Raw genomic sequence first — 26,572 nt, 5'->3', positions numbered from 1 at the left:
GTGTGCCATACTCAACCACAATTGATTTTTTAAAAACATAATTGAGCTTCCTTGGTCCTATCAATCAACTGGTTTATTTATGTATTATTTATTACACAAATTTATAGACTCCCCGTTTCATAACATCATAATTCACAAATAACAAGCATGAGGAAAGTCAATACAAAAGGAACTTTAAAAAGTGGAGACCTAACAGATATCTAGGGGGCATATAATACATGATATTTGATTAACTGGTTGAACACTAAAGACATGGCTCATTTCCAAAGATTGATTGTTCCAGTGGCATCTACCCATTTCTGCCAGCGCTGCTGTTTTCCTCTCTTTGAAATCCTCTCAAATTAAGTCATGCTTAGCCTTGAATTTCCATCTCAGAATGCTGATGAACACATATCAGAGTCCCCTGATGGGAGGAGATGGGTGGGGACAAATAAAATAAATGACACCCTTATACAAAGCAGAGGAAGTGCTATTGAATATAGGATTTACTTTTGAGTAAACCAGGAGACTTCTTCAGTTAACCTTATACTGGGAGTATTATTAGTATAACCAAATATGATAGTGCGGAAAATGATGAGGTTACCAAAGATTTAGAGTCGTCAACGTCCTGCATAAATTATTTGAAATAGCCCAGCTTCGGCTAGATAGTTTGCAGGTCTGTGACTGGGTTCACAGAATGCACTGAACCACCATTTACTTCCCATGCTGTTATGAACTAAACATTATGCTAAGCCAGGGCCATGTTTGCACCACATACCAAGCCTCGGGAAAGAGTCTGTCCATTCCTTCATTCTTTCCAAGCACCTTTCTCTGACTATTGCAGCTTTACTCACTCATTCCTACAATGAAAGAGCAGGTGTTTGCTTCCAGGGCTTGGGAAGAGAGTTTAGATCTCATTTTATATCTTGAAGGGTCAGCTGATACTTTGGCTAAATTAAACCTTCTTTTAATTCTCTTCTGCTCCTGTCACTACTAGTTCAACCCTTGGATCACAGACTGCACTCTAAAATCTGTGCTGACTGGGAAAGGTTGCTATACCCATTTTACCAGGGAGAAAGCACCAGTGAATTTAATGAGTCTACTTCTGAATAGAGGTGTCTGGGATTGCCCTGGTAGAAACTGTTATACAATCCAACAGAATAGAATATACACCGCTCAGGGTTGAACTGTGGAGTCCTTGGTGCTCTCTGTGCTTGGTTGTTGGCTTGCAGATGTTTCATTACCCAACTAGGGAACATCATCAGTGAAATGTCTGCAAGCAAGCAAACAACTAAGCGCAGAGAGCACCAAGTACTCCACATTATACAATCCCTTTCTTTACTAATTACAGCTAGGTACCAGGAATTACGCATGCAGTAAAGACAGAATCCATTAAGAACTTTGCCCCTCTGTTATTTGCCTATTGTGTACTGGCATTTCTTTCCACGTTCCTGCTGGCAGGGATTTGAGGACACTGAAGAATTAAACATTTTGAGGACATTATATTATAATAGTTACAGCTCTGAGACACAGAGCAAATGAACTTCATAATCACTGATCCATGCATTCCCCTATTGGAGTTTTGGGAATCCAGAGTCACAAAAAAAGGCATTATTTCCTCAGGCAGAGCCCTACATCATGCTCACCCACAATCATGGTTTACTGACTAAACAATTGGGTTCACACAGGCTAGGACATAAACCATGACTTACAAACCACAGTGGGAGGGTTCAGAGAGCATGCTATATCAAAACCAAACAGACCGCATTATGGTTTAGTACAACACATGAAAGAAATATCAAGAGGCCACAATAGGAAAGTTCAACCGCCTCAAGTTAATCCCATCTTGCCCATCGCTTTTCCACCATCTTGGAAAGGATGTCTGCCAGCAGGAAAATGATTCTACTAACAAATGGATCCCATGTCATGGTGCAACTGAGGTTTCCAATTTTCCAAAATGCTTATATTCATACAGCAAGTTCCTCCTTTTAATCCTCCCATCTCTAAAAATTGAAAGACAGTGATGACTGAAGCAACCCTAATGGGATCACTGAAGATGGGCTGCTTCTATCTACTGTGAAATTGGTATTAGGAGAGAAAAAATGCCTAAGTTAGTTTTCTGGATCACAGCTCATTCCATCTTAGAGATGGTCTGTTTAAGAAAGGATCTGGGATGCCTCTTCCATCCCTGTATTTTGAAATACATGTACAAATAGATAGAACAACTGAAGCCTGATTAATTAGATATACCCCAGACTGTGTTATGAATCTTTGGTCCACCAAGAAGGAGTGATGCAGCCTAATTAAAAAGATTAGTTGAATTTTGCACCCAGGGAATTTTTACCCATGTGCTACTTACCAATATGTATATTTTGGTCTCTCTCAGAGATGTTATAAAAGATTACAAGAGATAGGATATTCTACATAATAAAATAAAACAATATACTTCAGTAGCATGAAATCAATACAGTATAACTCATGGGGATTATAAATATTTTATTCATGTTGTGGTTGTTTTGCCAGCTTTTGGCCATATCAGAAACACTAGCTTGGCTTTCAGTATTCATCCCACCAGTTTGACAGCACATGGGTTCAAGCAGTATGAACATACCAATTAATTTTTAGTTTCCCACCTTCCCCCACCCCAAAATTTTGAAAACCCACTTTGTAAAGAGCCAATTAACATTTTACTGCCAATTTCACGTTTCACAGACTGGAGGTTTTAACTTATTAAAAATGTGAGTCAGAACAGGCATTACTGTATAAGAAAAAAAAATTGTTTACATATGTCTCAGTACAAAGAAATAACTTTGTTGAAGCTTATAAAGATGTCATTAGAAAGGAGGGTAACACATTTCTTAAAAAAAGTTATGTCCCTGTAAAAATAATTAAAAAATTCTATGAAGGCAATGACTGTATAAGTTACTTCTTTTTTAAAAAAATCTATAAGACAACATAGTCAAATATATCTTAACACAATTATATAAACACCACATGACAAACTATAAAATATATATATTATATTATATATATGTATATATTTATGTATAGCGAAAACATTCAGATGTGTTGTTCTGTTCAATGTGATTTGGTAGAATTGGCTGTTTTCTTTTTCTTTCCTTCCTTCCTTCCTTCTTGACTGGCTAAATGAAGCACCCTTTGGAAAGGTTGGCCTCCTGAAATCACTGAGCTGTCATCTTTCAGGAATATTTTGTTGGCGAGATATGGTGGGCCGAGAGAAGCAAAGCGATCTGTCAGAGCTCAGAGATCTGTCTGGGCAGGGAGAGAATATTGCAGCTGCATCTGTGGTTAGGAGTCTAGCATGTTACCAGCTATTTCCCAGAGATGGCTTCAAATCCAGTTGATCAGAGTCATAGGCAACACACCAGATCATTTATAGCATGGTTTGAATGTTGAGGTCAGTGCACAGGGAGATGAATGCACGGGGCTAAGTGGAGACCACTGTTCCCTGCCAACTCTATAAATCCCTCTTTGGTCACTGTCAAGCTAAGACCATGATGCCATCAAAAACAATGGGGAATGTGCTTATTTTCCAGTACAATGTTGTGGAAACAAATCATATCACATCATGACGTTGCAGTGGAGAGAATGCAAATCTAAGGCAGCTGATCCTAGGAATTTGTAAACTATTCTAAAAGGTTTGGGAGGGAGAAGGAAGTAATGCCCTTTCCTTTTTGGAAATGCAGAAAGAATGTACACCTGCATCCTTACTCGCACAACGGTTGCCTGGAAACAATTTGGACAAGTTGGCTAGCATGAGTGAAACTGAGACCATGTGCATCTTCGCTTGCAAGACTTGTCTGAGAAGGATTCATATTGCCATTGGCCTTTTTATCTTACTTTATTTATTTTTGGTAAAGATGCAGCAAGCAAGGTGATAACACTATCTAGGACATAATACTTACTACACTGTAGGAACCAAACTTGCAGGCGATAGTGAAACAATCTGAGTTGCAAGCTGAAGCCAGCATTAGATGAAGGTTAGGGCCAGGGTTGGGGGAGAAGTGGAAAAGAAAAAAAGGAAACTTTGTTGTAAGGAACTGGCACATCAGGGCCTCCAGATGAAAGATATTAAATGCTGGCTTAGCCAGCCAGGAAGCATGTCCGACAGCAAAACTGTATAAATGGCTTGCTCTCACATAACTTGTTGGATTTCACCATCTCACAGAATGTATCATCAGCTGGGGGAGTATGCATTTGGAAAGAAGAGACAGTGGGGAGAGAGAAATTAGATTAGCATTTCCATTGAACAAACTAGGATTTATAAGAGCACAAAACCTATTCTGTTGGATGAACTAAAAGTAGCACATTGCCCCATTATTCTGAAGTCTAGCTTTCAAAGGACATTCATCTACAAGGAACTATACAAAAGCACCACCCACCCCCAGTCAAACCTTGTATTTATTCTCGGGGTGTTCTAGTTCAAGAAAATAATGAAGCGGGTGTAGGGTCTCAGCCCCCCCCCCCAAGCTACCACCAAATATTCATTTTTAAGATGGGGGGGATCATTAAACACTTGGGGAGCAATCATATGGACTGTGTTTAGTTTAAATATATAAATTCAAAGTTACTTTTTGCTGTCTCACCAACTTCTTTGCCCTAGCCATGCCTAGTTTTTAGAACGTCTCCAGCACACCATTCAGAGGCCAAGGATGTCCTGCAGCCCCTGAAAAACTTTGTACCTCCCTTGAATAGGAAAATGTAAGATGAGAAGCTGACACTGCACTGGATAATGCCAAAAGCTGGAATAGTGCAGATGAGTTCCTGCTGTTCTGTTCTCAAAGAGTCTGATGGGACTCCACCACTTAAGAAGTGGGGGTCCATCATCAAAGGCTTGGTTCCAATGAGTTCAGTTTTGTCTACACATTCTTACCACGGTTGTCAGGCTTCCAGAAGCCAACTGGGATGCCCGTGGCTGAACTGGACCTTCTGCACACAAAGCAGATGCTCTACTAACTGAGCTATGGGTCTCTCCCATATAATAATTATATTGTAGCATTACAAAACTACAAAGCAACTACAGCAGGTTTCCTTACAATCACTCTACCCACCCCCAGCAGTGAAGGTGAAATGAAAAATAAAGTTTAGACTCCCCACAACTGCTGCAGCATGTTTCTAGACATTCAGACAGAATAGCCAGCCAAGTTTGTGACGAGGGACTAAATTTAAGAATGAAAAATTGACATTTAATGTCTTATATGGATCTGAATATGCAAATCCTTCCCTTCCTTCAGAAGCTTCTGCAGTGGCTCAGTGTGGAATCTTATATCAAAAGAAGTTACGTTGATGGCTCTACTTGCCCATTTTCACATCACTAATTCTTCTCCATCCATGCCTCCAACCCCAATTTAATTCCAGTAGGCTTCATTATATATTCCATAAATATGAGATTTCAGCCACAAAAGCGATTAAATTGCCATACTCTTTGATGCAGGAAAGAAAAGGAATGAGGAACATCTGGTTGAAGAGAAGGATGAGATTCTAGGGAATGGAGGCAAGCAGAACTAGTAATGGCTTGACTGAAAATCCAATTCTTACAGTCCCAGTATATTTCTTCCCAATCTGCTCTTCATTCTGATACTAAACATCTAATTCTGTTTGAAGTGCTGGATTCTTTTTTCCTGAGCTGCTCACCGCCATTTCCCACACATTCAAAACATTAACTTTTATGCCTACTCCTACCCTTACTTTCCACTACTTGTAGCCACACGCCAAACAGAATTGTTTCACATACTAACAATCCACGAAAATACATACCATTGTGACATCTATCACTAGCAATGCATGAGCCACTCAGCAGATTAAAACTTTCTTTACACTTGGAACATTTCCTTCCAGTGCTATCGCAACTTAAGCAGTTATCTTCACACCTGACAATAAAAGACAATTATTTGATAACTAGTGGTACACATATAACCTTAATTTAGGTATGGGTGTGATTCACACGTTGCTTTAATCATGGTTTGCTCAGTAAGCCACCATTGGCTGGATTCATGCAACAAACTAAACCATAAACCAAAGCTTAATGGCTAGGTTTCTGCATGTTAAGCCAAAAATGGGACAAGCCACATTATATAGCTCATAGCCATGCTGGTCAGTTTTTGCTTAGCAAGTTGAACCCAATCACTGTGGTTTATTCAAGAAAGCATGGTTAAGCAAACAATATGTTACATATTCCTAGAAGAGGAATGAACGAAGACATCTAATACCCATTTCATAATTCTGCCACCTTTTATTCTTATATACATTACCTATATTTTTGTCTACATTTATACCTCTGTCTTTATGTGGATATTGGCTAGGTTCACCCACTGCAGTAAAGTGGGTTGTCTTAATTATGGTTCATTCAATGAGTAATTGGCTGAGTTTACACAACATGCAGTCAAAAGCAGTTTAAGTCATAACCCAGCTATAAAATCCTAGAATTTAAGATATTCTCTCCTCTGATTCTGGAGTAAGTTTTCTGTTTTCTGATACAACTTTTAAAAAAAGAGAAAATTCTGAGAAACCTGCATCAGCTAGGCTAAGTGTGTAGGCAGCTCTCAAATCAGGAATGAAACCTCTTGGGGGCTGAAGTTGCAGAATGGGCTCTATTTTGCAAAAAGTAAAGAAGTTTACAAATCTCTGTGTGAGTTTGTTTGCTTTTTTTTTTTTAAAAGTAATGATTCATAGTGGTAATTTTATTAAGAAAAACATGTTGGCAGTGAAGGGAGGTATCCAGCTGCACATAATTCAGCACCTATATGCACTGTATATGCCCTACTTAGAAACTGGAAGCTGCTTTAAAGCAAGTCAGGTCCTTCTGTCCACATTAGCCTTCCCAACCTGATGCCCTACCACATGATTGGGATTCCAACATCAAGATTTGCAAGCCATGTGCTAGCATATGCTGGCATATACAGTGGTTTTTAGGTTTTTCTAGGAGTACCAGGGGAATCATCTGGCTGAACTTGGGACTTAAGAAAAGCTCTGGCCCCTGAGCTGTATCCCTTGCAGGGGAAAGCATTTCATAAAAGATCACTTAGTAGCAAAGCACCTCCCTCCACTTCCATCTTTTGTTCTGGGAACAGATGTTGCAAGGAGCTAAGGAGGGGCAATATCAAATTGATGAGCATGTGGGGAACTGGCAAGAATAAAATCAGATTCCAAAATTGCAGAAGGAACTCTAAATGGCCTTATTGTAGAAGCATCTGAGTAGTTAAGAGTCTTATTTTGTTCTTCCTCTGTAAATCTCGCAACATCAGAGCAATTTTAGACAGTCAAGACAAAAGATTTACGTTTGCAGCATGCCAAAGCAGATTGCTCAGCGAGGGTTCCAGATCACTCCCAAACCAGTTTTCTAAAAGCTTTCATATCGGGCTGCCAAAGCAGATAATTACCTTCGGCAGACTCTAAATGGTAATCCAAATATCTCGTCATGGTAATAGCCTTCTCCACATGTTGGGACACACCTCCACTCATGGAGATTCCTGGCACACTGGAGACATTCTTCTTGGCTTTGCCCTAAGGATCATGGGAAAAACATGGCCCCCAGTCAGGAAAGTTGCAGGTGCAAGATGCGGGTGGCGGTGGGGAGAGGAGTTACTAGATTCTTTAGAACTATGCAGAATTAATATGACTCCCTGTCCCATTAGTGGCCAAGAAATATCAGTTTGTGAGACGTTCATTCTTTAAAAAGAAGGTGCATCAATGAACAGCATGGGCATTTCTTGCGAGATAATATCAAAATGAAGTATAAGCCAAAAATCATTGCAATTTCTTCCAAATGTAATCTGAACAGAAAGACGACGACTTATTGGTTTCCCATCTGCAGGCAAAGAAACTCTTCAAAGAACTTTATTTCACACCAGACAATGTAGTGAAAAGATGGCAACTTTTCATAGCCAAGTGCTGCTCTTAGCAGATTTGGAGGGCAGGGGTCAAGGGCTGCAGTGAGCAAGATGACTATGTCACATATATGGACAGGGCCAAGCCTTCTGGAGAATAAACTTTGAGTGGGATGCCAGAAATTCCAATTTTTTAAACTAAAAAAAAATCAATTGATTCTCTGAAGGCAGGAGGACACTGGTTGGCAGTAGTGACATCCCAGCCTTCGTTATCTGCTGTTCTATTTTCTAATCATGAGGTATGAGGTTGCAATGAGCAGAAGTTGGTGCCTGAGAAAAAGATAACTCTGAGAGTAAGAAATCATCTGACAATTTACACATGAAAATTAGGGACATGTCAGAATCTGGGTAATGTAGGGGTTGAATCTTGGGAATTCAGAAGTTCTTTCAAGCTCACGAAAGCTATTTTAGATCATGGCCAAACCTCCCGGAGAGAGGAGACATCCAGTTCTCAGTAGGTCCAAACTTGCCTGAGCGTTGCACGTATTTGCTGCTAAATTACTGCCAGATAGAAATCAGGAAATGGAAGTGAATTTTCAGAAGGAGGCTGTACATGCTTGCCATGTAAGGTTGAAGTTCTGACACTCAGCAGCTCCTTTGAGCTATACTTCTTACAGGCTTTTTAATGCTGCCCATTGAGACCCGTGAAAAGGTAAGACTTCTTTCCTTAAAGCAGAAATATAAACTTTTATACTCCAAACTAACTAAAAAAAAAAGACAAAACCAGTATTCTCCAAACATAAATGATGGAATACAAAGAAGGATATATCAAGAACCACTCTATTGAATAAATGTTAAGCAAAGGTACAATTCCATTCAGGTAATGCTCACAATCGATACTTTTAGAATCATAAAATGCATAGCAAGAAAGCATCCTGATTTTTCTTACAAGTCAGACAAGAAAGAATAAATTGTTTTTCCTTGAGAGTTGATAGGATACTAACAGCCAAGATTGTTTAAAATGAGAATCTGGGTACAAACTAAGTTTAAGAGATATAGGATTAATACATGCTAAGCCATGGCTTTCTTAGCTGTAGTTTGTTGAATAAATCACTGTTGGCTAGGTTAATACATTGTGCTAAACTATTAGCCATGATTACAGCTGTTTTCACATCTCAAATAAGCATAGTGTGATGTACAAACCATGTCAGATGTTTCTTGGCATTAAAGAAACCAGGCTTTTATTCTTTCTTTTACAATTCTCTCTTATTCTTGCAGTCTAGTTCAATTCCCAGGATGGCCCAGATGATGATCAACATGAGCATTCTGAAATCCAGGCAGACTGGATCTACCACCAAGAGAAATCAGTGAAGGCTAAGTTTTCATGACACACTCAGCATGAAAACTCATTTACCTGACTGGGCATACCTCACCTGGTTTTGGGGGTTTTGAAGGGGAAAAAAACCTACCTCATTCCTTATTTCTCCTTTCCCACACCCACTAGTTATTGGTTTAGACAAAGAAGAGCACCTAGAGATCTAGGAGATCATTAATGTACCTGCACACGTCCTGCAGTCTGACTGGCAGCCCTTACATTGCAGAGGTTCCTTTATCAAATACATGCCCTGCCGGCATCCTGAAACGCAGTTGTTGTCTACAAGGCTGTAGAGGAAAGCAGTGAGAAGGTTGGTAGCAAGAAAGAAAAACACACCTGCCGCTCCCTGTCATATCAAGCAAAGGTAACAACATAGGCAGAAATGAACGTTTCCACATCCAAATGGGGTGCATGTGTCCGTGAGGGGGGAATTAAACAGTTCTGCATCAAAGAGAAAACCTTTCTTATTGAAGAAAAGAGTGTGGATCCACATTATTTCAGCCTCTTCTGGGATTCCAAAGAGCAGCAAGCTGGTTGAAAAGATCCAGTAACAACAATGAAGAAAAGAAAATTTTGGCATTAGAGCTTAGATAGCCAAAAGTCCTTAGGAGAAAGAATAGCTAAAGATGAGGAGGAGCAGTTAATCCAACAAGCTCTTCCACTAATCAGGAGCCAGTATATTCAAAGCATCTCTCAGATCTGTCTTCTCATCAGATGATATGGTCCATTTTCTGCACAATATAGGGGACCCCAAGCTAACCAAATGGCTTTGCTTCCTGCAACAGAAACACAAACCACACCCAAACCAAGCTTAAAACTAACCAAGCTTAGTGTGTTGTGTAAATGTAGCTATTAGGTTGGTAAGTGATCTGGTTAAGCATATGTTATGAACGCAGGTGGCCTCTGATGCTTCTTCTCTAGCCATGGGAACTAGCAGCTTACAGAGAAGATAGAAAAGATCTAACTATCCCTTCTTTGCCTACAAACCCAACCAACCAACCATTCTGCAAGCATTTACACTACCTGAAGCCACAAACTGCATATAGTTTAAAACACAAGACCAGCAGAATGATCTGTACTCATAGATGAGATGAATCTTAATCTTGGGAGGGTCATCCACCAAGGCCATTGCTTTTCAACTGGTTTGTGAAGATGTTCTTACCTAGGCCTGCCCTGTCATTATTTTAAGGACTTTCTCAACTGACATTTTCTGCTCCAGATGTGTCAAGCTGTGATTTCCTGCTTCCTAGCCAGCATAGCACATTTGAAGGATGTCAAATTGGGAGAAGCTGCCTTAAGCAAAGCTGAAAACAATGCCTTATATGTCAAGGTGGCACATCCATGCTATGTGTGACTGACAGCTGACCCACATGTCAATCTGCCTGCTTCCTTTTTTTTAAATAAGAGAAGACAGGGACATTGCTGGCAAAACCTTGCCAAGCTTAAAAGGTTAGCAAGCAATAAAAGGAAACACTGTACAGATTGCAGCTAAGGGAAGCCACTTTTACTGTTCCTGTGCAGTGGATCATCTCCTGGAAACTCGTAATTTTCTACTTTTGCCCAAGTGCTATTATTGAAGCAGTCATGTCAGTCCAATTATTGTCCTCTAAATGAATCCTGTGAAGAAGCTTTGGGACCCCTGCTGAACCAATTGTTCAGATCAACCTTCTGGTGGTTGACATTTTTTGCTTCACTTCTTTCCTTGGGAAAACGTTATCATTCAGGCCAATCCTCCTCATTTCATTTGAAGTTGCCCTGCATCATTTGTTTCTGAAGGCAGCCAAAATAAGTTGGAGCTTTATTGCTGGGACGGGAAGGAGGCAACCAAAGGATTATTAAGAAGCAACAGCTTGTGCTAAACTTTGAGCAGCTAAAGCTATTGCTGGAACTTGCTAAATTCTGAGTAGCAAGAGGGTGAGGGCCAAATGCCCACTGCTCCAGCCTCCTTGAAAAACTTCCTGACAACCTCCATCAGTAGAGGTGCTTGTCTCACCCACCTTCAAATGTCTGAGTTGGCAAAGATGGAGAAGTTTGCAAGTACCATTTAAGTGGCCAGATCAAGCTTAGACTTGTTTGCTCTTTTTTATTACACATCGTTAAGAATACAGGGGAAAGAGTGGATACTGAGAGCATTTTCATCCCAAAATGTAAACTTGTGAAGCTTCCCAAAGGAACATCCTCCTTTTACTGATATTCTTGAATTGGCCCCATCTTTTCCAAAGACATCAACATCCTTCCAGTAATGTCACTTATGACCTTCCAGCTGGTCAGGGGAGCAAGCTATAGACCCCCCACTCAAGGACCAGCTGTATATATAGGGTATGTGGATAAAGGAAATTTCCTGTCTCTGGAATCCTCTCCCCAGAGTAAGGAGATTTCAGTGTCTGTTTTTTTAAATACTGCTAGTGAACTTACAGTGTTTTATCTACAACACTGACAGCTTTTTGTTGTATTGTATAATTTTATGGAGTCTCCTGCTACTTGAGCTACAATTTTTGAATTCTAAGGTTGGTTGCATAAATAAATATGAATAAAATAAAAGCAATCAGAAGACTGGACCAAAACGTCTTAACCTCCAGGAACAGGAGGACAAGTTTGCTCCTGTCCATCAGAACGAATGGGAGATACTGCAAGGAGTTTCTTTCCTCCCCACCCTATTAAAAAGAAGAAAGAAAAAAAGAACTAGTGGTTGTGGGGTGATTAAGGAATGAGCAGGCAGCTGTACTACTAGGGATTAATATGCCTTCCTTGGTGCCCATCAAGTGCCCTGTTCCACTTGACATTCTTTGTTGTTTCATATTCCTATGATTTTAAAAAAATTAAGTGGGAAGTTATCCTTCTGAAAAGGGAAGCATCTTAGAAGAGAAAAATGGTGGATAGCTGCAGCCCAGGACTTCCTTTAGAAGCATGTCCAGGAAAAGGATAAAGTAACCTGGAGAGGGTGGGAGGAATCCTCTCAGGAATTAGAGAAGATCTAGCAAGGAGCCATCTTGCTAGTTTGCCCTTTCTGATTCTTGGTGGACACCATTGGATGCAGTTTTCTTAGCAACAGTATGGAAATAAAAATATGTGATTGCTTTCTTCTGGGATTTTCTGATGGTCTCCCAACTAAGTACTAATATAAGAAGTGGAGCTGGCAAGGCAGAAACCAATGATTCTCAGGTGAGGCAGAAGAGTTATACGAACATGAAACAGATATCTCCAACACTGAAGCCCAAGAATAGTCAAGAACCCATTGGCTCAAAGCAACAGAAGAAAAGGCCTACGACTGAAAGCCTGGGAATGACATATATATGGCTTGATTTCCATGTTCTGGAGTAGGCAGATCTTCTATATGTATATGACATCTTTCTTCTCTGCAGTGAAGCACTTATTTATCAATGTCAAGTACATTAAGCTTCAGTTGTTTACTGAAAGTGGAGCTGAGTTCCTGGAGAGCTGAAATCGATTGCCATCTCTGGTCTGTTGACTACCTAGGCTCCAACCCTGCTTAGTTTCCAAGACCAGACAAGGTCAGCCAACTGCTACCACCTGCTGAGACAGTTTCCCTCATAGCAAATGGATATTTTGTAACTAGCCGTGCCATCCTAACAGTCTTTTGCTGAGAATGCACACAATAGTTTTTTCAGACCTCTATATGTACATGCTGGTCCAAAAAGATTATCTACTCTTGCAATAAGCAATGTGTACCCTGCCTCTATCCATCAGCCATCTCCTTCTCGCCCAATAAGCCACCTTGAGCACCATCTATGTCCTCTCATGTGAAGAGAGGACATAAACATATAGCAGCTGCCTGCCAAATTTCCCCTGCATCAACTTTCATCTACTATAAAAGCTTTTAAAACCATTTCCAATTTTCTTGCTCACAGAAAAAACTAAGGGGATTAGAAAGGTCTCCTTATTAAAAGTGCCCTTATTAGACGTGTAAGGTCCTGGCCAGTTAATGCCTCTCATAGCAAGCAAACACAATTTGTTTAGAATATTAACCTGTACAGTGCATATTGCAAAGCCAAGAGCCATCAGAGGCTGGGCAGAAAATGAGTGCTTTATAAAGATCCAACATAAATATGTTTATTTACTCTTCTTCCTCCCTTCCTTCTTTTAAGTTGCTTGTACATCTTTCCAGAATCATCTACTCCATTTGAATTTGAGATACATACATCATGAAGATAATTGGTATGTACAACCCCAAATTAAATAATTTCTCCATTTCCCAGACCCAGTAAGGTAAAATTGACAAGTGGCAAGATTTATAGTAAATCAGTATAGAGCTTATATGAAGCACTTTACAGTATTCAAAAATTTTCACACACATTATGCTGTCATGATCGTTACAACAGCCCTGGGAGCTAGATGTATATTATCAGGTGCACACTGCAGATAGAGAATGGGGACTAACAGGAGGATGAAACCAAGTGAATAAGTTCATGTCAAAGACAAGATCTGGCCTAGGAGCTTCCTGATTAGTACAGCTATATCCTGTCCTAACAGTCAGGAATCACACTGAGACGAGGAGTAGGTCTCTAGTGTTTATTACTGTTACATAAGACAGAATCCTAACAAACTGAAGAAGCGTGGGAAAACCCAGACAGATAAACCCCGAAAGTTAAGGCGGGTCTGATCTGTGTCTCTTTGAATGGCTGCTTAATTCCTCAGTACTACGCATGCGTTTTCCCCCCTGGATAGAGGCCCCCTCCTGCTCGCCATCAGTGCTCATGACATATCCTAATACCAAATCAGATTTGATTTTTAAAAATTAAACATTTGAAAAAGACTATGAGCCATGAAGGATGAAAGACATGTAAAAAGAATAACAAGCAAAACACAAGTAAGATGCAAATAAGGGATCTGAACTGTCATGGAAATCAGTTTTTCAATATATCATTAGTTACTCATAAAGTTACGAAATATATTCTTTTTAAATCACTTAAGCTTGCTACTTTTTTTTCTCCATGTAAGCAGCACACAAGGACTTGAGTGTATCCATGGCCCAGTCAAAGTCAGGAGATGTGGAGCTAAATCCTTCTCCTTTCCATACATTCTAATGTGAACTGTCCCCAACCCCAAACCCCTACAAAAATATTATCAGCAGTGGGGAAAACAAATCCTCCCAGAATCCCTCCTAAACCTAACTAGGAATTTTGGGATTTTTCATCCAGCGTTACTGGAGAGGGCCAGATTAGGGAAGGCTGACATTGCAAATGATGGGAAGAACAAACTGGAAAGCGTGTCACATACTCTTTGTAATGTTCTCAGGAGATCCAGCAAGGAGGTCAACAATCCATAACAACTTTTGGCATCCCTCTTTCTTTGTTCAATCACCTGAAAGCTGCACTGCTAGTTTCTGGCATGGGGTTACAATAACTTCTGAAAACCTTGCATTATTTTTTCATCAGCTACTCACCTGAATCCATCTTTGCAGACATAACATTTGTCCATCTCCCCAAAGCATTTCTTACAGTTTTGATGACATTTCTGGCAACGTCTTTGACCTTTTCAGGGTAGGAAGAAGAGTCCAGAGTGAAAAGAAACTCCAGAAATATGAAAACATAATTGGAGATGTAACATTTATGACTTAGAGTACTGAAATTAAACAGCAAGTTAAACCATCTGGCACTGAACAATAAAGGTACTGTTTTTTTTTTATTAGGCTGGCTGACAGAAATAATTAACTACTTATTTCATCTTAAAATATATCACTTCCTAGCCCTTTTGACTTGGGAGAAATCCTAAGATTTGGCAAGCATACCTTAAATATTCAAAACCCATGTTGATTAATCTAAAATGCTGATTTTAAAATGGCTGATGCTTTTCACATTTTATTTCAAGATGTCAGAAACCTTCCTCATTCCATCTGAGATTTGCAGGAGATTAAATCAATGTCTTGATTAATACGGCTATGCAGTACTTTTTGATCTGAATCCAAAACGTTTCTCCATCACATGCAAGGACATGGATGGTGGGTCTGTAACCCTTTAAAACAGCTGCAACTTTTCCCAGGATCTACTTCAAAAAGCTGCATATAGGTATCGTATTCATGTCCCTGCAAACCACCTTTTTGGAACTGAATGGAATAGTGCTGCTCAGTCCTATTGATTAAATCAGTCTAGCCACATCATTTGGAATTCTTCACTGGCAATTAGAAATATCATTTATTTAAATGCAGGGTTCATTAATGTAATCCTGCAGCAACTGGAACTTGTCGATCAACCAGCTACAGCTATCCATGATCAATCCCCAGATCTCCTATTTTAATCAGCGAGGAACATTGTTGCAGGGGAAATTGCTCACGTTAACCCCACATGTTAGCTGAAACACACTTCTGCAACAATATGTGCACTTCTTCAAATGTTGTCAAGGCAATTTGCCTGTCCAAACATTACAGAAAATTGCTTCCAAAATGGACTGACTAAACAAACAAACAAACAAACAAATATCGCCCTTGGTGCTTGAGGAAAACAAGGAAACTGACATACACATGAAGCAAAATTAATTTCAGATGGGAAAAGTGAAACATGTTTCAAAAGCTCAGAATGTAGCACCTTCTCCAGCTACACATTTTATGAAAAGGGATAAGCTGATAAAATAAGCTACAGCTCATTTCATCGGATGCATGGAGTAGCAAGACCAATGGAAGATTTACATTGGGGTGAGGTGGGGGGAAAGAGAGGAAGACAGATTGATAATGCAGATGCAGGTTAAATGTGCATAACCAACCTGTCTGTCCGCCATTTCACCCCAATGTAAATCCTACTGTCATGAGTACTGATGGCGAGCAGGAGGGGGCCCCTATCCAGGGGGGAAAATGCATGCGTAGTACTGAGGAATTAAGCAGCCATTCAAAGAGACACAGATCAGACCCACCTTAACTTTCGGGGTTTATCTGTCCGGGTTTTTCCCACGCTTCTTCAGATTGTTAGGATTCTGTTTTATGTAGCAGTAATAAACACTAGAGACCTACTCCTCGTCTCAGCGTGATTTCTGACTGTTAGGACACCTACGTTGGTCTAGCTACTCCATGCATCTGGTGACATGAGTTGTAGCTCATGAAAGCTTATGCCTTTAAAAAAAAATGTTACTTGGAAAAGGTGCTACCAGACTCTTGATTTTTTTTTCCACCACCGACTGATATGGCTCTCCTCCTCCAATGTAGCAAAACTGGAATTGATTGATTTTTCCCTCCCTAAGCAGGACAACAATCAATTAGTGGACCTGCAGATTAAGTGCAAACATTAATGGTTTTAGAAGCTATTTCAGTTTCAAGGAAGGATGAAAACAAAACTGGTTGTTAAAGCTAAAGTTGCTAGAAGCTTCTGTTTAATACACTGTGAAACTCTTCCTTCAGTTTCCTAAGAGCTTTGTGGCAGCTCTGGCAATCTGAAAAATGCAAAATCAACTAAAAGACAAATTATTTGATGACAGTTGTTAGTTAATGTATTTTTGTATTGCTGCTAAATATTATAAACCTAGAATTGATCTGTAAGAGACCAACTAAAATACACAAAGATGAATAAGATTAAAAACACATAAAATAATTTTAAATGGTAGAAGGAAAACAGACAGAACAGGAATCATTTATGCTGTCTTTGTGAAAAGGCACCTAAAAATATTATAATAGGAGAGAAGCCATTGTAGATCGTACTGTAGATGCCACCTCAGAGAAGAAGGAAAACTTTCCACCCATCAGTGAGTGCTAGCTGATCAGCATTGATTTCCCTTTCTTACCATCATCAGAGTAAAACCCAGCTGGACACAGCATCACACAAGTGTTTGTCTCTTGGTGGTGATAAAAACCACGCTTGCACGCTGTGCACGAGTTCTGGCTTCTGCCCAAGCATGCTTCGCAGCCCCTGTGGCATCTGCGGCACTTATGTTGCAGACTGTCCCCAAAGTAGCCAGGGGGGCAGGAATTCACACATTTCCTGGAAAGAGTCCACAAATGTTCCAGATTAGACCAGAAGATGACCCATTATGGCAAGAGCCAGCCAAAAGAACAGGGGCAAAGTAGCTCTCATAGCGCTGTTAGAATGTTTCTGTGATGTCTTCCGTCATAAACATTACAGCCCTTTCTTGTATGAATCTTGGACCAAAGTTCCCCAAATTGATGCCCTCCAGATGTGTTGGATTAGCTCCATGTTTGGCTACATGGGCTGGAAATTATGTGAGTTGTAGTTTAACCTGTCTGGAGGACATCAGGTTGGAGAATAAGTGCCTTAGAAAGATGAAGATAGAATGGAGAAATCTGAGAGCTTAGTGCAGCTTTTTCTATTAAGCTGATTCCTCCTCACAGCTGAAGGAAGAAGCTACCGGTGTTCAAAATGGGTAAGAAATTGTCTGGTGGCTGTGTTAACTATAAAAATCCTGGGGTTAATAGCCACAATGTATCTGGGGAGCACCAGGTTGGGTTATGTACAACACACTACTGTTGCTAGTTTCGAAATCTAGCATGTGGAACTAACTGTGCAACATATATTAAACTGTGGCTGTCCCTCACCAGCAACCCCATCTTTTTCCTGGTGTTTCTGCTGATTACCTGCCAGTTTTAACACTTCCAAGGCTGTAGTGGAAACAATTCAGGCACTGATCAGCATTGGGACCATCGCATCCTTGGTCGCCACATTCCCTATGACACAAACCTTAGGGAGACAGACAGATCTGTTGAAAGAAGAGATATGAAACTCTTCCTAGTTCAACCTACAAAATGGCATCCAGCACTTGGTCTATCAGTGTACCATATATCTGGAAATACTTGCTCTGTCTTGGTGCTACCTCCCCACAAAGCACCTGCTGAGACATTTGCTTTACGCTACCTAATAACAGGGACAGCTCTGCTATACACTAATGCCTCATAATAGATACTGCCTTTGGTTAACTGAATTGACAAGCTGCATAGCTCCAGAAAAAAAATGGACAAACCACTTCTCTGATATTGCTAAGAAAACTATCTGGACGTGTCCACGAAGTTCCACAGACTTGAGCTCGACTTAAAGACTTGAGCTTTTGGGGCTCTTCTGAGCAAGGTGATGGTCCACACCTTTTACTCTGAATTGAGGGCTGCCTCAGACAATTTCAGTGACTTCTTATCTCCAGGAGAAGGGATCAATTCTGCAGGGACATCTTTGCATTACGAAGGTCAGGAGACAGCTAGACAGACCTGTTCCTTTGAAAAACCAAGCATCTGCCTCTGATAACAGGACTGATCTGTTCCATTATGTATCTTTGCCCAGAGAGGGGTGAGTGAGAGGACTGTGTTTCCTGGAAAGTACCGTCTCCAAGTTTCCCCTTGGAACAACATGAAAAATCCCATTGCATTTTTGGTTTTTTCTTTCTTTTTGCAGGGTGGAGACACTGCCAATACACTAGCAGGGTTGTGTGCTTAGTGCTGGACTAAGCACATCCCATGTAGAGACAGTGGCTAATTTTCAGGAGACACTTAATTGCTTTGGCCCTGTCATGTGGTTCTATCATATAATGACATTTTACATTATGAAACAATTGTATTTCCCAACAGTTTGGGGCTGACCAGTGTTGGTCCTCCAGGGAAGGAGAAGGGGAAGGGTAGGGAAGGCCTGTAAATGTTGTGCTTTGTATTAAAATGAAGGACATTGGTGTTCCTTTTTTAACTGCTGTCTCTATTGTTCTGAACAAGGCAGCCACCAAGAGACACATGAAGTATTGTGGGCTGTGCAGTTCTATCCTCTGGCTATTGGAAATCAACTTCAGATGTTTCTATAGTTCAAAAAGCCTTTCCCATCTCTTTTCAAGCCTAACAATGCAAGCCCCCACAACGTCAGAATCTCTCCACTTCCCTGTTTAAATTAAAGCCAAGATTCTTGGAAATCTGAAAGGAATCTCATTTTATCTGAATTTGTATTTGCAGTCCCACGGAAGAAGGGGAATGCCCTTGTGCTTTTTTTTTTTTTTTTTTAAAGAGAAATAATTTCTTGGAAGTTCTTAGAAAAGCATTTCCCAGCCTAGCTTTGTGGGGGATTGGGCAATAGTGGAGTAAACATTCTCGGTGTTACTAGATTACAGGCTGCCTGTTTTAGTTTGTCTAAGGAAAAAAAGAAAAGAAACAACTGATGGCTGCTTGTGCATGAAAGCAGAGCTAGGGAGAAGAAATAAATGGTTTGGGGTACTTTACCTGCGTATTCTTCTTCCTCCTCCAGTATCTCCATCTGATTTTGGAAGAAAGCAACTTTTGAGGGCTCCGTCTCCAAAGATGGCATGTCCAGCATAGTTGATCTAAAGTGCTGAGTGCTGGTATTAGAGTAAGGATGCTCAGCTGTTCCATATAAAATAAGACTCCATTCTTTTAACTTCCCTATGAAAGATTAAAAATCACCTTCCTCAATCAGCAGTAATTTTAGTTGAGAAGTCCTCTCCCTTACTGAAGTAATAATCCATTAAAAGGGGTGTAAGTGAGCACAATGTGTATTAAATAGTTTTGACATCTCAGGCAGTATAGGGTTGTTTTTATTGAAGCAGTAAAACAAGCTACTGAATAGCTCTTCCTCTAATACTCTTCCTGGAATGAGATGGTACCATTCCCAAATAACAGAACAATATCATTTCCCCAACTATTCAGTGGGGTTCACAAATGAATCAGTTGAAATTTTAATGGCAAATCCTCTACAACCCTAGTTAATATATCAAGTCTGTCATTATTGGGTTTATATCATAAATTCCATCTTAGCTTACAATCCTGGAATGTAACAGGGTGAATAAAAAGGTGTGTTTTAGGGTGAACACTATCTTTACCTGGAACTCTGGCCCAGCTTGTTGGAATGTCTACATCCCTGGCAGGAACAAAAAACATTGCCTGGAATATCCTAACATTTTCTGGTGGAAGTACTGTATATTTTAGAGAAGATCTACAAAGATAGGCAATCTCTCTTTGGAGAAAGTGCTCTGCTGTTGCAGATAAGCTCACAGGATACCATAACCAGCCAGGTAAATCTCCAGGATAAACTGTTGGCCAAGCCCTTGACTGTCGAAGAATCCCCAGTGTTTCAGTCAAGCTCTAGAGGTGGACTTAATAAGTATCAGGCAACTTGTTAACTGATCCTTATGAGTATATAACACATCTGCATTAAAAACTTCAGAAAAATGCCTATTTGAAGAGCAGTTCTCTGGAGCAATTATAAATGGGTGGATAGTTAGGAAAGCTGTGATAGTAACAGCTGGTGAAGGGATGACTGTATGTAGAGAAGGCAAGACATTTGGGAGGTGACAGGTAGAGGTATTTCCACCAGCACCACGCCAAATGCATGGGTCCTTACATCAGAACTGTGGCACTTGGAATTCTGGGAGTTATAATCCCATGGACTTTGGAAGATACCAGACTGGGAAAGGCTGTGCTACAGGAGATGAGGAATTTATGCTCATTTAAAAGCCACCGGGGCTCTGCCCAACATTTCCATTTGTTCAGGTTTGCTACCCTTCTTCAATCCACTTCATCTTGACATTTTTTTATACTTCCAGCTATCTGACTTATCTTAGACCACTGGCAAAATTATGATTGTTCTGGATGTCAACTGCTTCAGTGCTACTACAAAGCCCTGGCATAGTTTACATGAGGTTAAGGGCAATTACACTGCCAAGTCTTGGAACACCAGAAACAAACAAACAAACAAACAATCCTGCATTGGTTTCTTTGCATCTGCATGTCAGCACTGAATTAGTTCAATGCTTTCTAATGACATTTGTATTGGAGATATCTGTTGCTTTTCAGCCTCCTGCCCAGACTTGGGGGAAATGCTTCTGAACATCAATTATGGTTCTGTTGGAGACAGAGACCAGGGACCAAAAATGGAAGTGAAGGGAAGACTCCAAGAAGCAAAGAGACCTTCCTCTCAAGCACCAATTCATTATCAGTCATTAATGTCACTCTCAGTAAGACTGCTAGCTATAATAAAGGACAGTGACATAGAACAGACATATATCATTTGCTTTATCTATACGAATTCTGCCCACTACACAGACACATTTTTAAACAGTGCGAGAAAAGAATTTTCTTTTCTTTTCTGAGTTCCAATAAATCAACAAATTTGATGATAGGAGATGAAAGGTTTTTAGGGTGACACTCTTGTCATTGTTGCCAACAGCTTGCTAAGCAGGGGACATATTTACAAGCATTTTTCCTCGCCTCTTGATATTGCACCTTCTGGACATTAACTTGGACAGGTATAACAGCCAAGAACCCCCACGATGAGAATTCCCACTCATTTATTCATCAAATGACCCACTGACCCAGTTCAACAAAGATGTAGATAGTCATTTACTGTTGAAAATCTCCATGGAAATTGTATATTTGTTAGAGTAGGGCTTCTTCCTGGAATCTGGCCACCATGGAGTTAGTGCTTCACCTCCCTTTGTCTTCAAAAAATCAAGTGCAAGTAAGTGTGGAACCAAAAAGAAAAGGATTTCTTAGGAATCAGCTTGTAACTAAGCTTTGGAAGCAATCAGCTCAAATCTCTGTGTATATTAAGAGTGGGAGACACTCAGAATTAGGGCTTGGCAGTAGCTGCAATGTGGTTGGTTTAGTTTCAGCTTAACTGAGCATGACTCTAGGCATTGCAGAATATAAACCACAATTTATGGCCGAAAGTGCCGTGTAAGCATAGTCAATTGAAGCTTAGTTAGTCAGCCTTGATTAAACAAGCTATGGCTTGGCACAAAGCATGAACCCAGCCACTGTAAAAAACAGAAAAAAATTCTTACAAGCTTACCTTGTATGTCTATGTTTCGAACATGATAGGGTTTATCCTGGATCTCCAATGTCCATTCTCCAGCTGCCCTTTCACCCCAGCAGTGGACAGTCATGAATTCCCAGTGTTTGAAGCCTTCATTAGACTCATCATGCGGTCTGTTTAACAAGATACCAGCATCAAGAGTTCATTCTCAAGCTGATTGATCAAATCACAGATCTGGAGGGGGGGCTGTATTTGCTTGGAGCAGCCAAGGCAATCACCTTATTGTAGTAGGTGGACTCAGGATTTCCAGGAGTCAGGGGCTGGTTTCATGGTTTTGGGAGAAGGTTGGGATGTACTTCATGCTTAAAAGAAAGGTTATGCACCTTTTTGCTATTTTTTCCTGAAAAACAGCAGGAACCCTCTCTATTTCTTGGTGTTTGTTTATAAAATTCAGCAGGGATAATTTCCAGGGGCACCAAAATAAATAAATAAATACATAAATAAAACAACTGCAGGACTGCATTTGGCTGACTATCTCTTGAGCTTTGCTAGCACTAGGAAAGAGCTATCACGTCTGCTTTTAACACAATTGTCCTAGTGAAGCTCTATCTGGTCAAGTTTATGTGCTGTATATAAGAAGCTTAATCATAATGGAAGGTCCAGTCAACCATATTTCAACTAATCATCCTCTCATTTCTTCATTTTCCAACAGTATCTAATTATGTTCCAATCTACATCTGAAGCTTAAGGGCCATTAAACTTGTAAAGTCAAGCTGGAAGTACCTTCCAGAATTCTATCTCTGGATATTCCTTGTCCTTCTGAGTTTCAACTTCTGTCTTGAATCACATTTTACCAACTAAATAATTACCTACTCCATGCTATGACAAGGGATACTTATGGATATAAATACATTAAAACAACACCAGTTTCCAACAGGTTTAAAAAAAAAATCCTGTTCAAGGGAGATGGTTCACAGAAGAAAGTCAACAGGTTGGAAGAAACCACAAACTAATCAACATGTGGACTTCCCAGAACTTTTGGGATTGGACAGTAAATCAAATAAAATAGTATCGGTATCCTTGCCATAGCAGACCCACAAAACTAGCTGTGATATGCATATCATATTTATCATCTAACCAACTGCAGTCCTTCAGAAACTTCTCTTGTATTGTGATCCTAAAACCAAGAAATGGTTTTAAATAATTTTCCATTTTGAAACCTACACTGAAAATGCATTTGCAAAGGTTACTCCCAAAGTAAAACAAAACAAAAATCCAGGTTACAAAGTTTGGATGTTGATGTTAACCTTTAAGCCAGGAATTAAATCCCAGAAGGTGAAATTGCTACTGAAGTTTAAAACAACAAATTTGGCATCCAACATGTCATCCAACTGAATAACAAGTATGTATTCCCCCAGAATGACTGACAAACCCCCATCATCAAAATGTGCAGGCGACAAAGTGATGCAGAAAGAAGACATTCATTTCAACTTTAATGCACATGTGTGTGCTACCAGTTCTACTCCTCTGATTCCTGCCAACACGCTGCCCAAAATGCTTTAACTCTGCTTCGCTTCAACTCTGCTGCTGCAGAATGATTTGTATCAAGAGGGCAATGATGCCTTTTTGGATTAGCCAACCCTGACTAGGCAAGGCAAATTCTATCCACTTTTTAAAAAAGGATGATTAAGACCTCTTGCTCATGTTCATGGCAAGTGAAATCACATCTGAAAGAGGGAGAATGTTATTCCCTACAACCCATTATTTTCCACTGGATCCTTGATTTTCAAATCACCAAGTAGGAATATGAAAATAAAATAGTACAGCTGAAAGGGCAGTTACAAAGGTATAATTGTAATTTTGTAATTATGCAAAAAGCTCATGGGTTGAAGGACCAATAATCACAGGCTCTGCAAAATGTACTGTGGCAACTGGCAAGCTACAATCACACTTTTCAGCTGGCCTGGTCCATATGCACTGCTAAGCTGTACTGTAATATGGCTTGCTTCTTTCTGGTTTAGCATGAAAGGCAAACCCATTCATTACATCTCCTGTCACCCAAGTCCTCTCATCTCCCTGGAAGTTCAAAGAAGGAAAAACTGATAATGCAACTAGAATCCATCCAGGAAAACTAGATAAGGGTGAAACATTACAGGAAAAAAGCTAGAACATAAGTCACCCATTTAAAGCCTTGCTCTCTCAGCCTTCAAATATCTCAGCTTGAGTCCTCAGGAAGGTCACTTGTTATCGGTTGATCTCTAACCCATGTCAAAAAGCATTTTGCATTATTTCTGAGAAACCCTCAAAGTCTGGCCTAATTGAGGTCTAATCTGGTACAAGGATGTCTGTCATTTATGGCAGCACTGACAGCACACACCTCCTCCTTCCAGATTATTTTCAGCAACTCACAAGCACCTTACTGGATCAAAATCATGTTCTACAATTCTCCATGCTTCTCCCTTGCCTGGCTCTTTGGGCATTGCTGTGGACCCCCCACTGGTGGCATCATGACTTTGCCTCTTGCAAGATTCAAAACCTTTGCCCATCCCTCCCCAGCAGTTTATCTGTGAAACAGTGGAAAGATTTTTCTTTTTTGTCATTAGCCCATTCTGACTAAAGTGCTCAGGGTCCCAATTGTGTCATGGCAGAGATTCGATACTACTCACCTCCTTGCCAGCAACTGGGATTTGGTTCCAGAAGGAGAAGTTAGGTATATTTGTAGATCTCCCCGCCGAGGGTGTGCAACAGAAATTCGTACAACAACATGCTCCAAGTAAACCACATGATGCTCTGGGTTATCAGCACAGGCACTGGTTATAGTCACAGTCCGCACAGTTTTATTGGCAGGGATGAACCTATGAGATTGGAAATAAAGAAAAGCCTACCATCATCTCTCAAAAGGAGCAGAATCCACATGGGAACGGTTTGCCTTAAGTAAAAGGCATGCAAAGTAGAGATTCTCAAGATTAACTCAGATCCATCTCCTCTAGTTTCAAATACAATTTCTATTCAATCCCAATCATTTCCAGGTCAGCCCAGGGGACAAAACCCCCCAATCCTGTTCGTAGCTCCTGAGAGCGTTGCAGTCACTGTGGAACAAATTGGGCCAGATGAAGCCAATGCTATGATTTAACACAAGACAGCTTCCAACATTAGTCCTACAACTGTTTTTAATCATTTCCTTTTAGAAGAAAGGGACAATCAACAGCATTCTGGGATCTCTTTCAAGTGAGGATTTCACGCTTTTGGAGACCATTGATTTTGGTATACTGCCACTCCCCATCAGCAATAAACCAACTCCTCACTTAGAATCCAAAACATATTGCTAATGTCTAATTTACTAGGAGAGTTTTGCTCATTGGTTCCAGACTTGCTCTAAAGATATGCTTCTGAGCATCTGGTGGAGGATTCTCTTGAGTATCATGTTACTAGTCTTTTATTTTGGCTTACTCATAAAGGGAGAATCTATGAAAACCATAAGCAGTGATGTCATTTCTTGAGAAGAAAAGGGTCTTTACAAGTGAGCTTCCAAACATTATTTGCCTGCAGCATGATTTCATTTTCTAAAAGCTGTTCTGCTCAGTTGTTCGAGCAGTCACCAGGTCCAATGCTCCAATGCAAAATATGGACATGGCCTAAGGAGCCAAGAAATCAAGGTTTTTTAGGAAATCCAAACCTATTGTATGGTGATATTGCTTACTGATATTTGTGTTTGTGTATCAGGCTAAGTTTGACTTGTTCTGATCACAGTTTGCAGAAGAAGACAGAGGGTTTTTTTTTCTTCCAGACAAGCCTAACAATCACGGCTTAGCTCTGTGACTGAATGCACTGAGATTGACTGGATTATTTACTGATACTGTTTCCACATTAAGCCAGCCTTCAACAATTGGGCTTATATGCAGACTTCAATTCCCAGAAATCCCCAGCCACACAGAAATAGCTAAGCATTTTGAAGTCTATAACTGAAAGGTGCCCAGATTGGGAAAGACTGCCTTAAGCCCAAACCAACTACTTAACATCTTTGCATGATATACAGATCGAGCTTATCTTCCAAATCTGAAGCTGCAGATACAGTATGAAGCAACCCACCACATAGCATGCCCTCTGCAACAATAGCAAGCTCAGCTGTGAGTCTAAAAGAAATACAGATCTACCCTCCTTTGCTCAAAGAAATGGGGAAATTTGAACAAAGTATTCTGTGTGTGGATGGGAGCTCTCATATCTACTCCATAAAGAAACCTTCCTGGCTTCCAGCAAGTTTACAAGCTCAGTTCAAAGTGGTGGCCTTGGAAATCATAATTTTCTTCCAGGGTATTTAAACTCAATGACATAAATCCACTCTGATTTGCGATTGGTGTTGGAGACACTGTTTCAGAGTGTGGCAACAAGCGCTTGGGACTATTCATATACAGAATATACCAGGTGGTGTGGCAGGCACTTTTGTCACTTTGGTGGCATGCTACAGTCTCCCTTTTCAGATTATTGCAGTGGTCACTAATGAGGATTTTTTTTTAATGCTGACTTCATTGATGGCTTCATACATCTTAGGGCTAAAAACTATTTGTCTTCTAATCTTATGAGCTTTGTAACCATTTCTCCATGTGTGCAAGAGTGTTTGTGCAACAGAGCATTACCTTGATGGATTGAACAAAATATTTAAAAGTCACCTTTAAAAG

At 40.2% G+C, this 26,572-nt stretch overlaps 1 protein-coding gene and 1 long non-coding RNA gene across 4 annotated transcripts in view; both read right to left on the bottom strand.

The window, feature by feature from the left end:
* Nucleotides 1–55: 55 nt before the first annotated feature.
* On the bottom strand, nucleotides 56–1,322 carry LOC134504946 (uncharacterized). Its single transcript, XR_010068691.1, has 2 exons — nucleotides 429–1,322; nucleotides 56–370 (listed from the first exon to the last, which is right to left on the bottom strand). It is a non-coding gene; the product is annotated as an uncharacterized LOC134504946 (long non-coding RNA).
* A 1,133-nt stretch (nucleotides 1,323–2,455) lies between these two features.
* Nucleotides 2,456–26,572, bottom strand: part of PCSK6 (proprotein convertase subtilisin/kexin type 6) — an 87,852-nt gene continuing 63,735 nt past the window's right edge. Inside the window, exons 12-21 of one of the 3 annotated variants that reach the window (XM_063314397.1) lie at nucleotides 24,563–24,751; nucleotides 21,933–22,069; nucleotides 19,346–19,525; nucleotides 17,735–17,837; nucleotides 16,927–17,123; nucleotides 14,606–14,693; nucleotides 9,385–9,488; nucleotides 7,380–7,503; nucleotides 5,758–5,870; nucleotides 2,456–4,181 (exon numbers count right to left, since the gene is read on the bottom strand). In XM_063314397.1, the coding sequence (XP_063170467.1) occupies nucleotides 4,084–4,181; nucleotides 5,758–5,870; nucleotides 7,380–7,503; nucleotides 9,385–9,488; nucleotides 14,606–14,693; nucleotides 16,927–17,123; nucleotides 17,735–17,837; nucleotides 19,346–19,525; nucleotides 21,933–22,069; nucleotides 24,563–24,751 (1,333 nt within the window). In that variant the 3' untranslated portion in view covers nucleotides 2,456–4,083. Of the gene's footprint in view, nucleotides 4,182–5,757; nucleotides 5,871–7,379; nucleotides 7,504–9,384; nucleotides 9,489–14,605; nucleotides 14,694–16,926; nucleotides 17,124–17,734; nucleotides 17,857–19,345; nucleotides 19,526–21,932; nucleotides 22,070–24,561; nucleotides 24,752–26,572 lie in introns of those variants that run through there. The other 2 variants (XR_010068689.1, XR_010068690.1) reach the window with 2 other exon arrangements.

This window comes from Candoia aspera, chromosome 13 (assembly GCF_035149785.1).
Source record: "Candoia aspera isolate rCanAsp1 chromosome 13, rCanAsp1.hap2, whole genome shotgun sequence".
Lineage (NCBI taxonomy): Eukaryota > Metazoa > Chordata > Lepidosauria > Squamata > Boidae > Candoia > Candoia aspera.
Note: the sequence above shows the minus strand (reverse complement) of the source record. Positions and strands in the feature narration are given on the sequence as shown.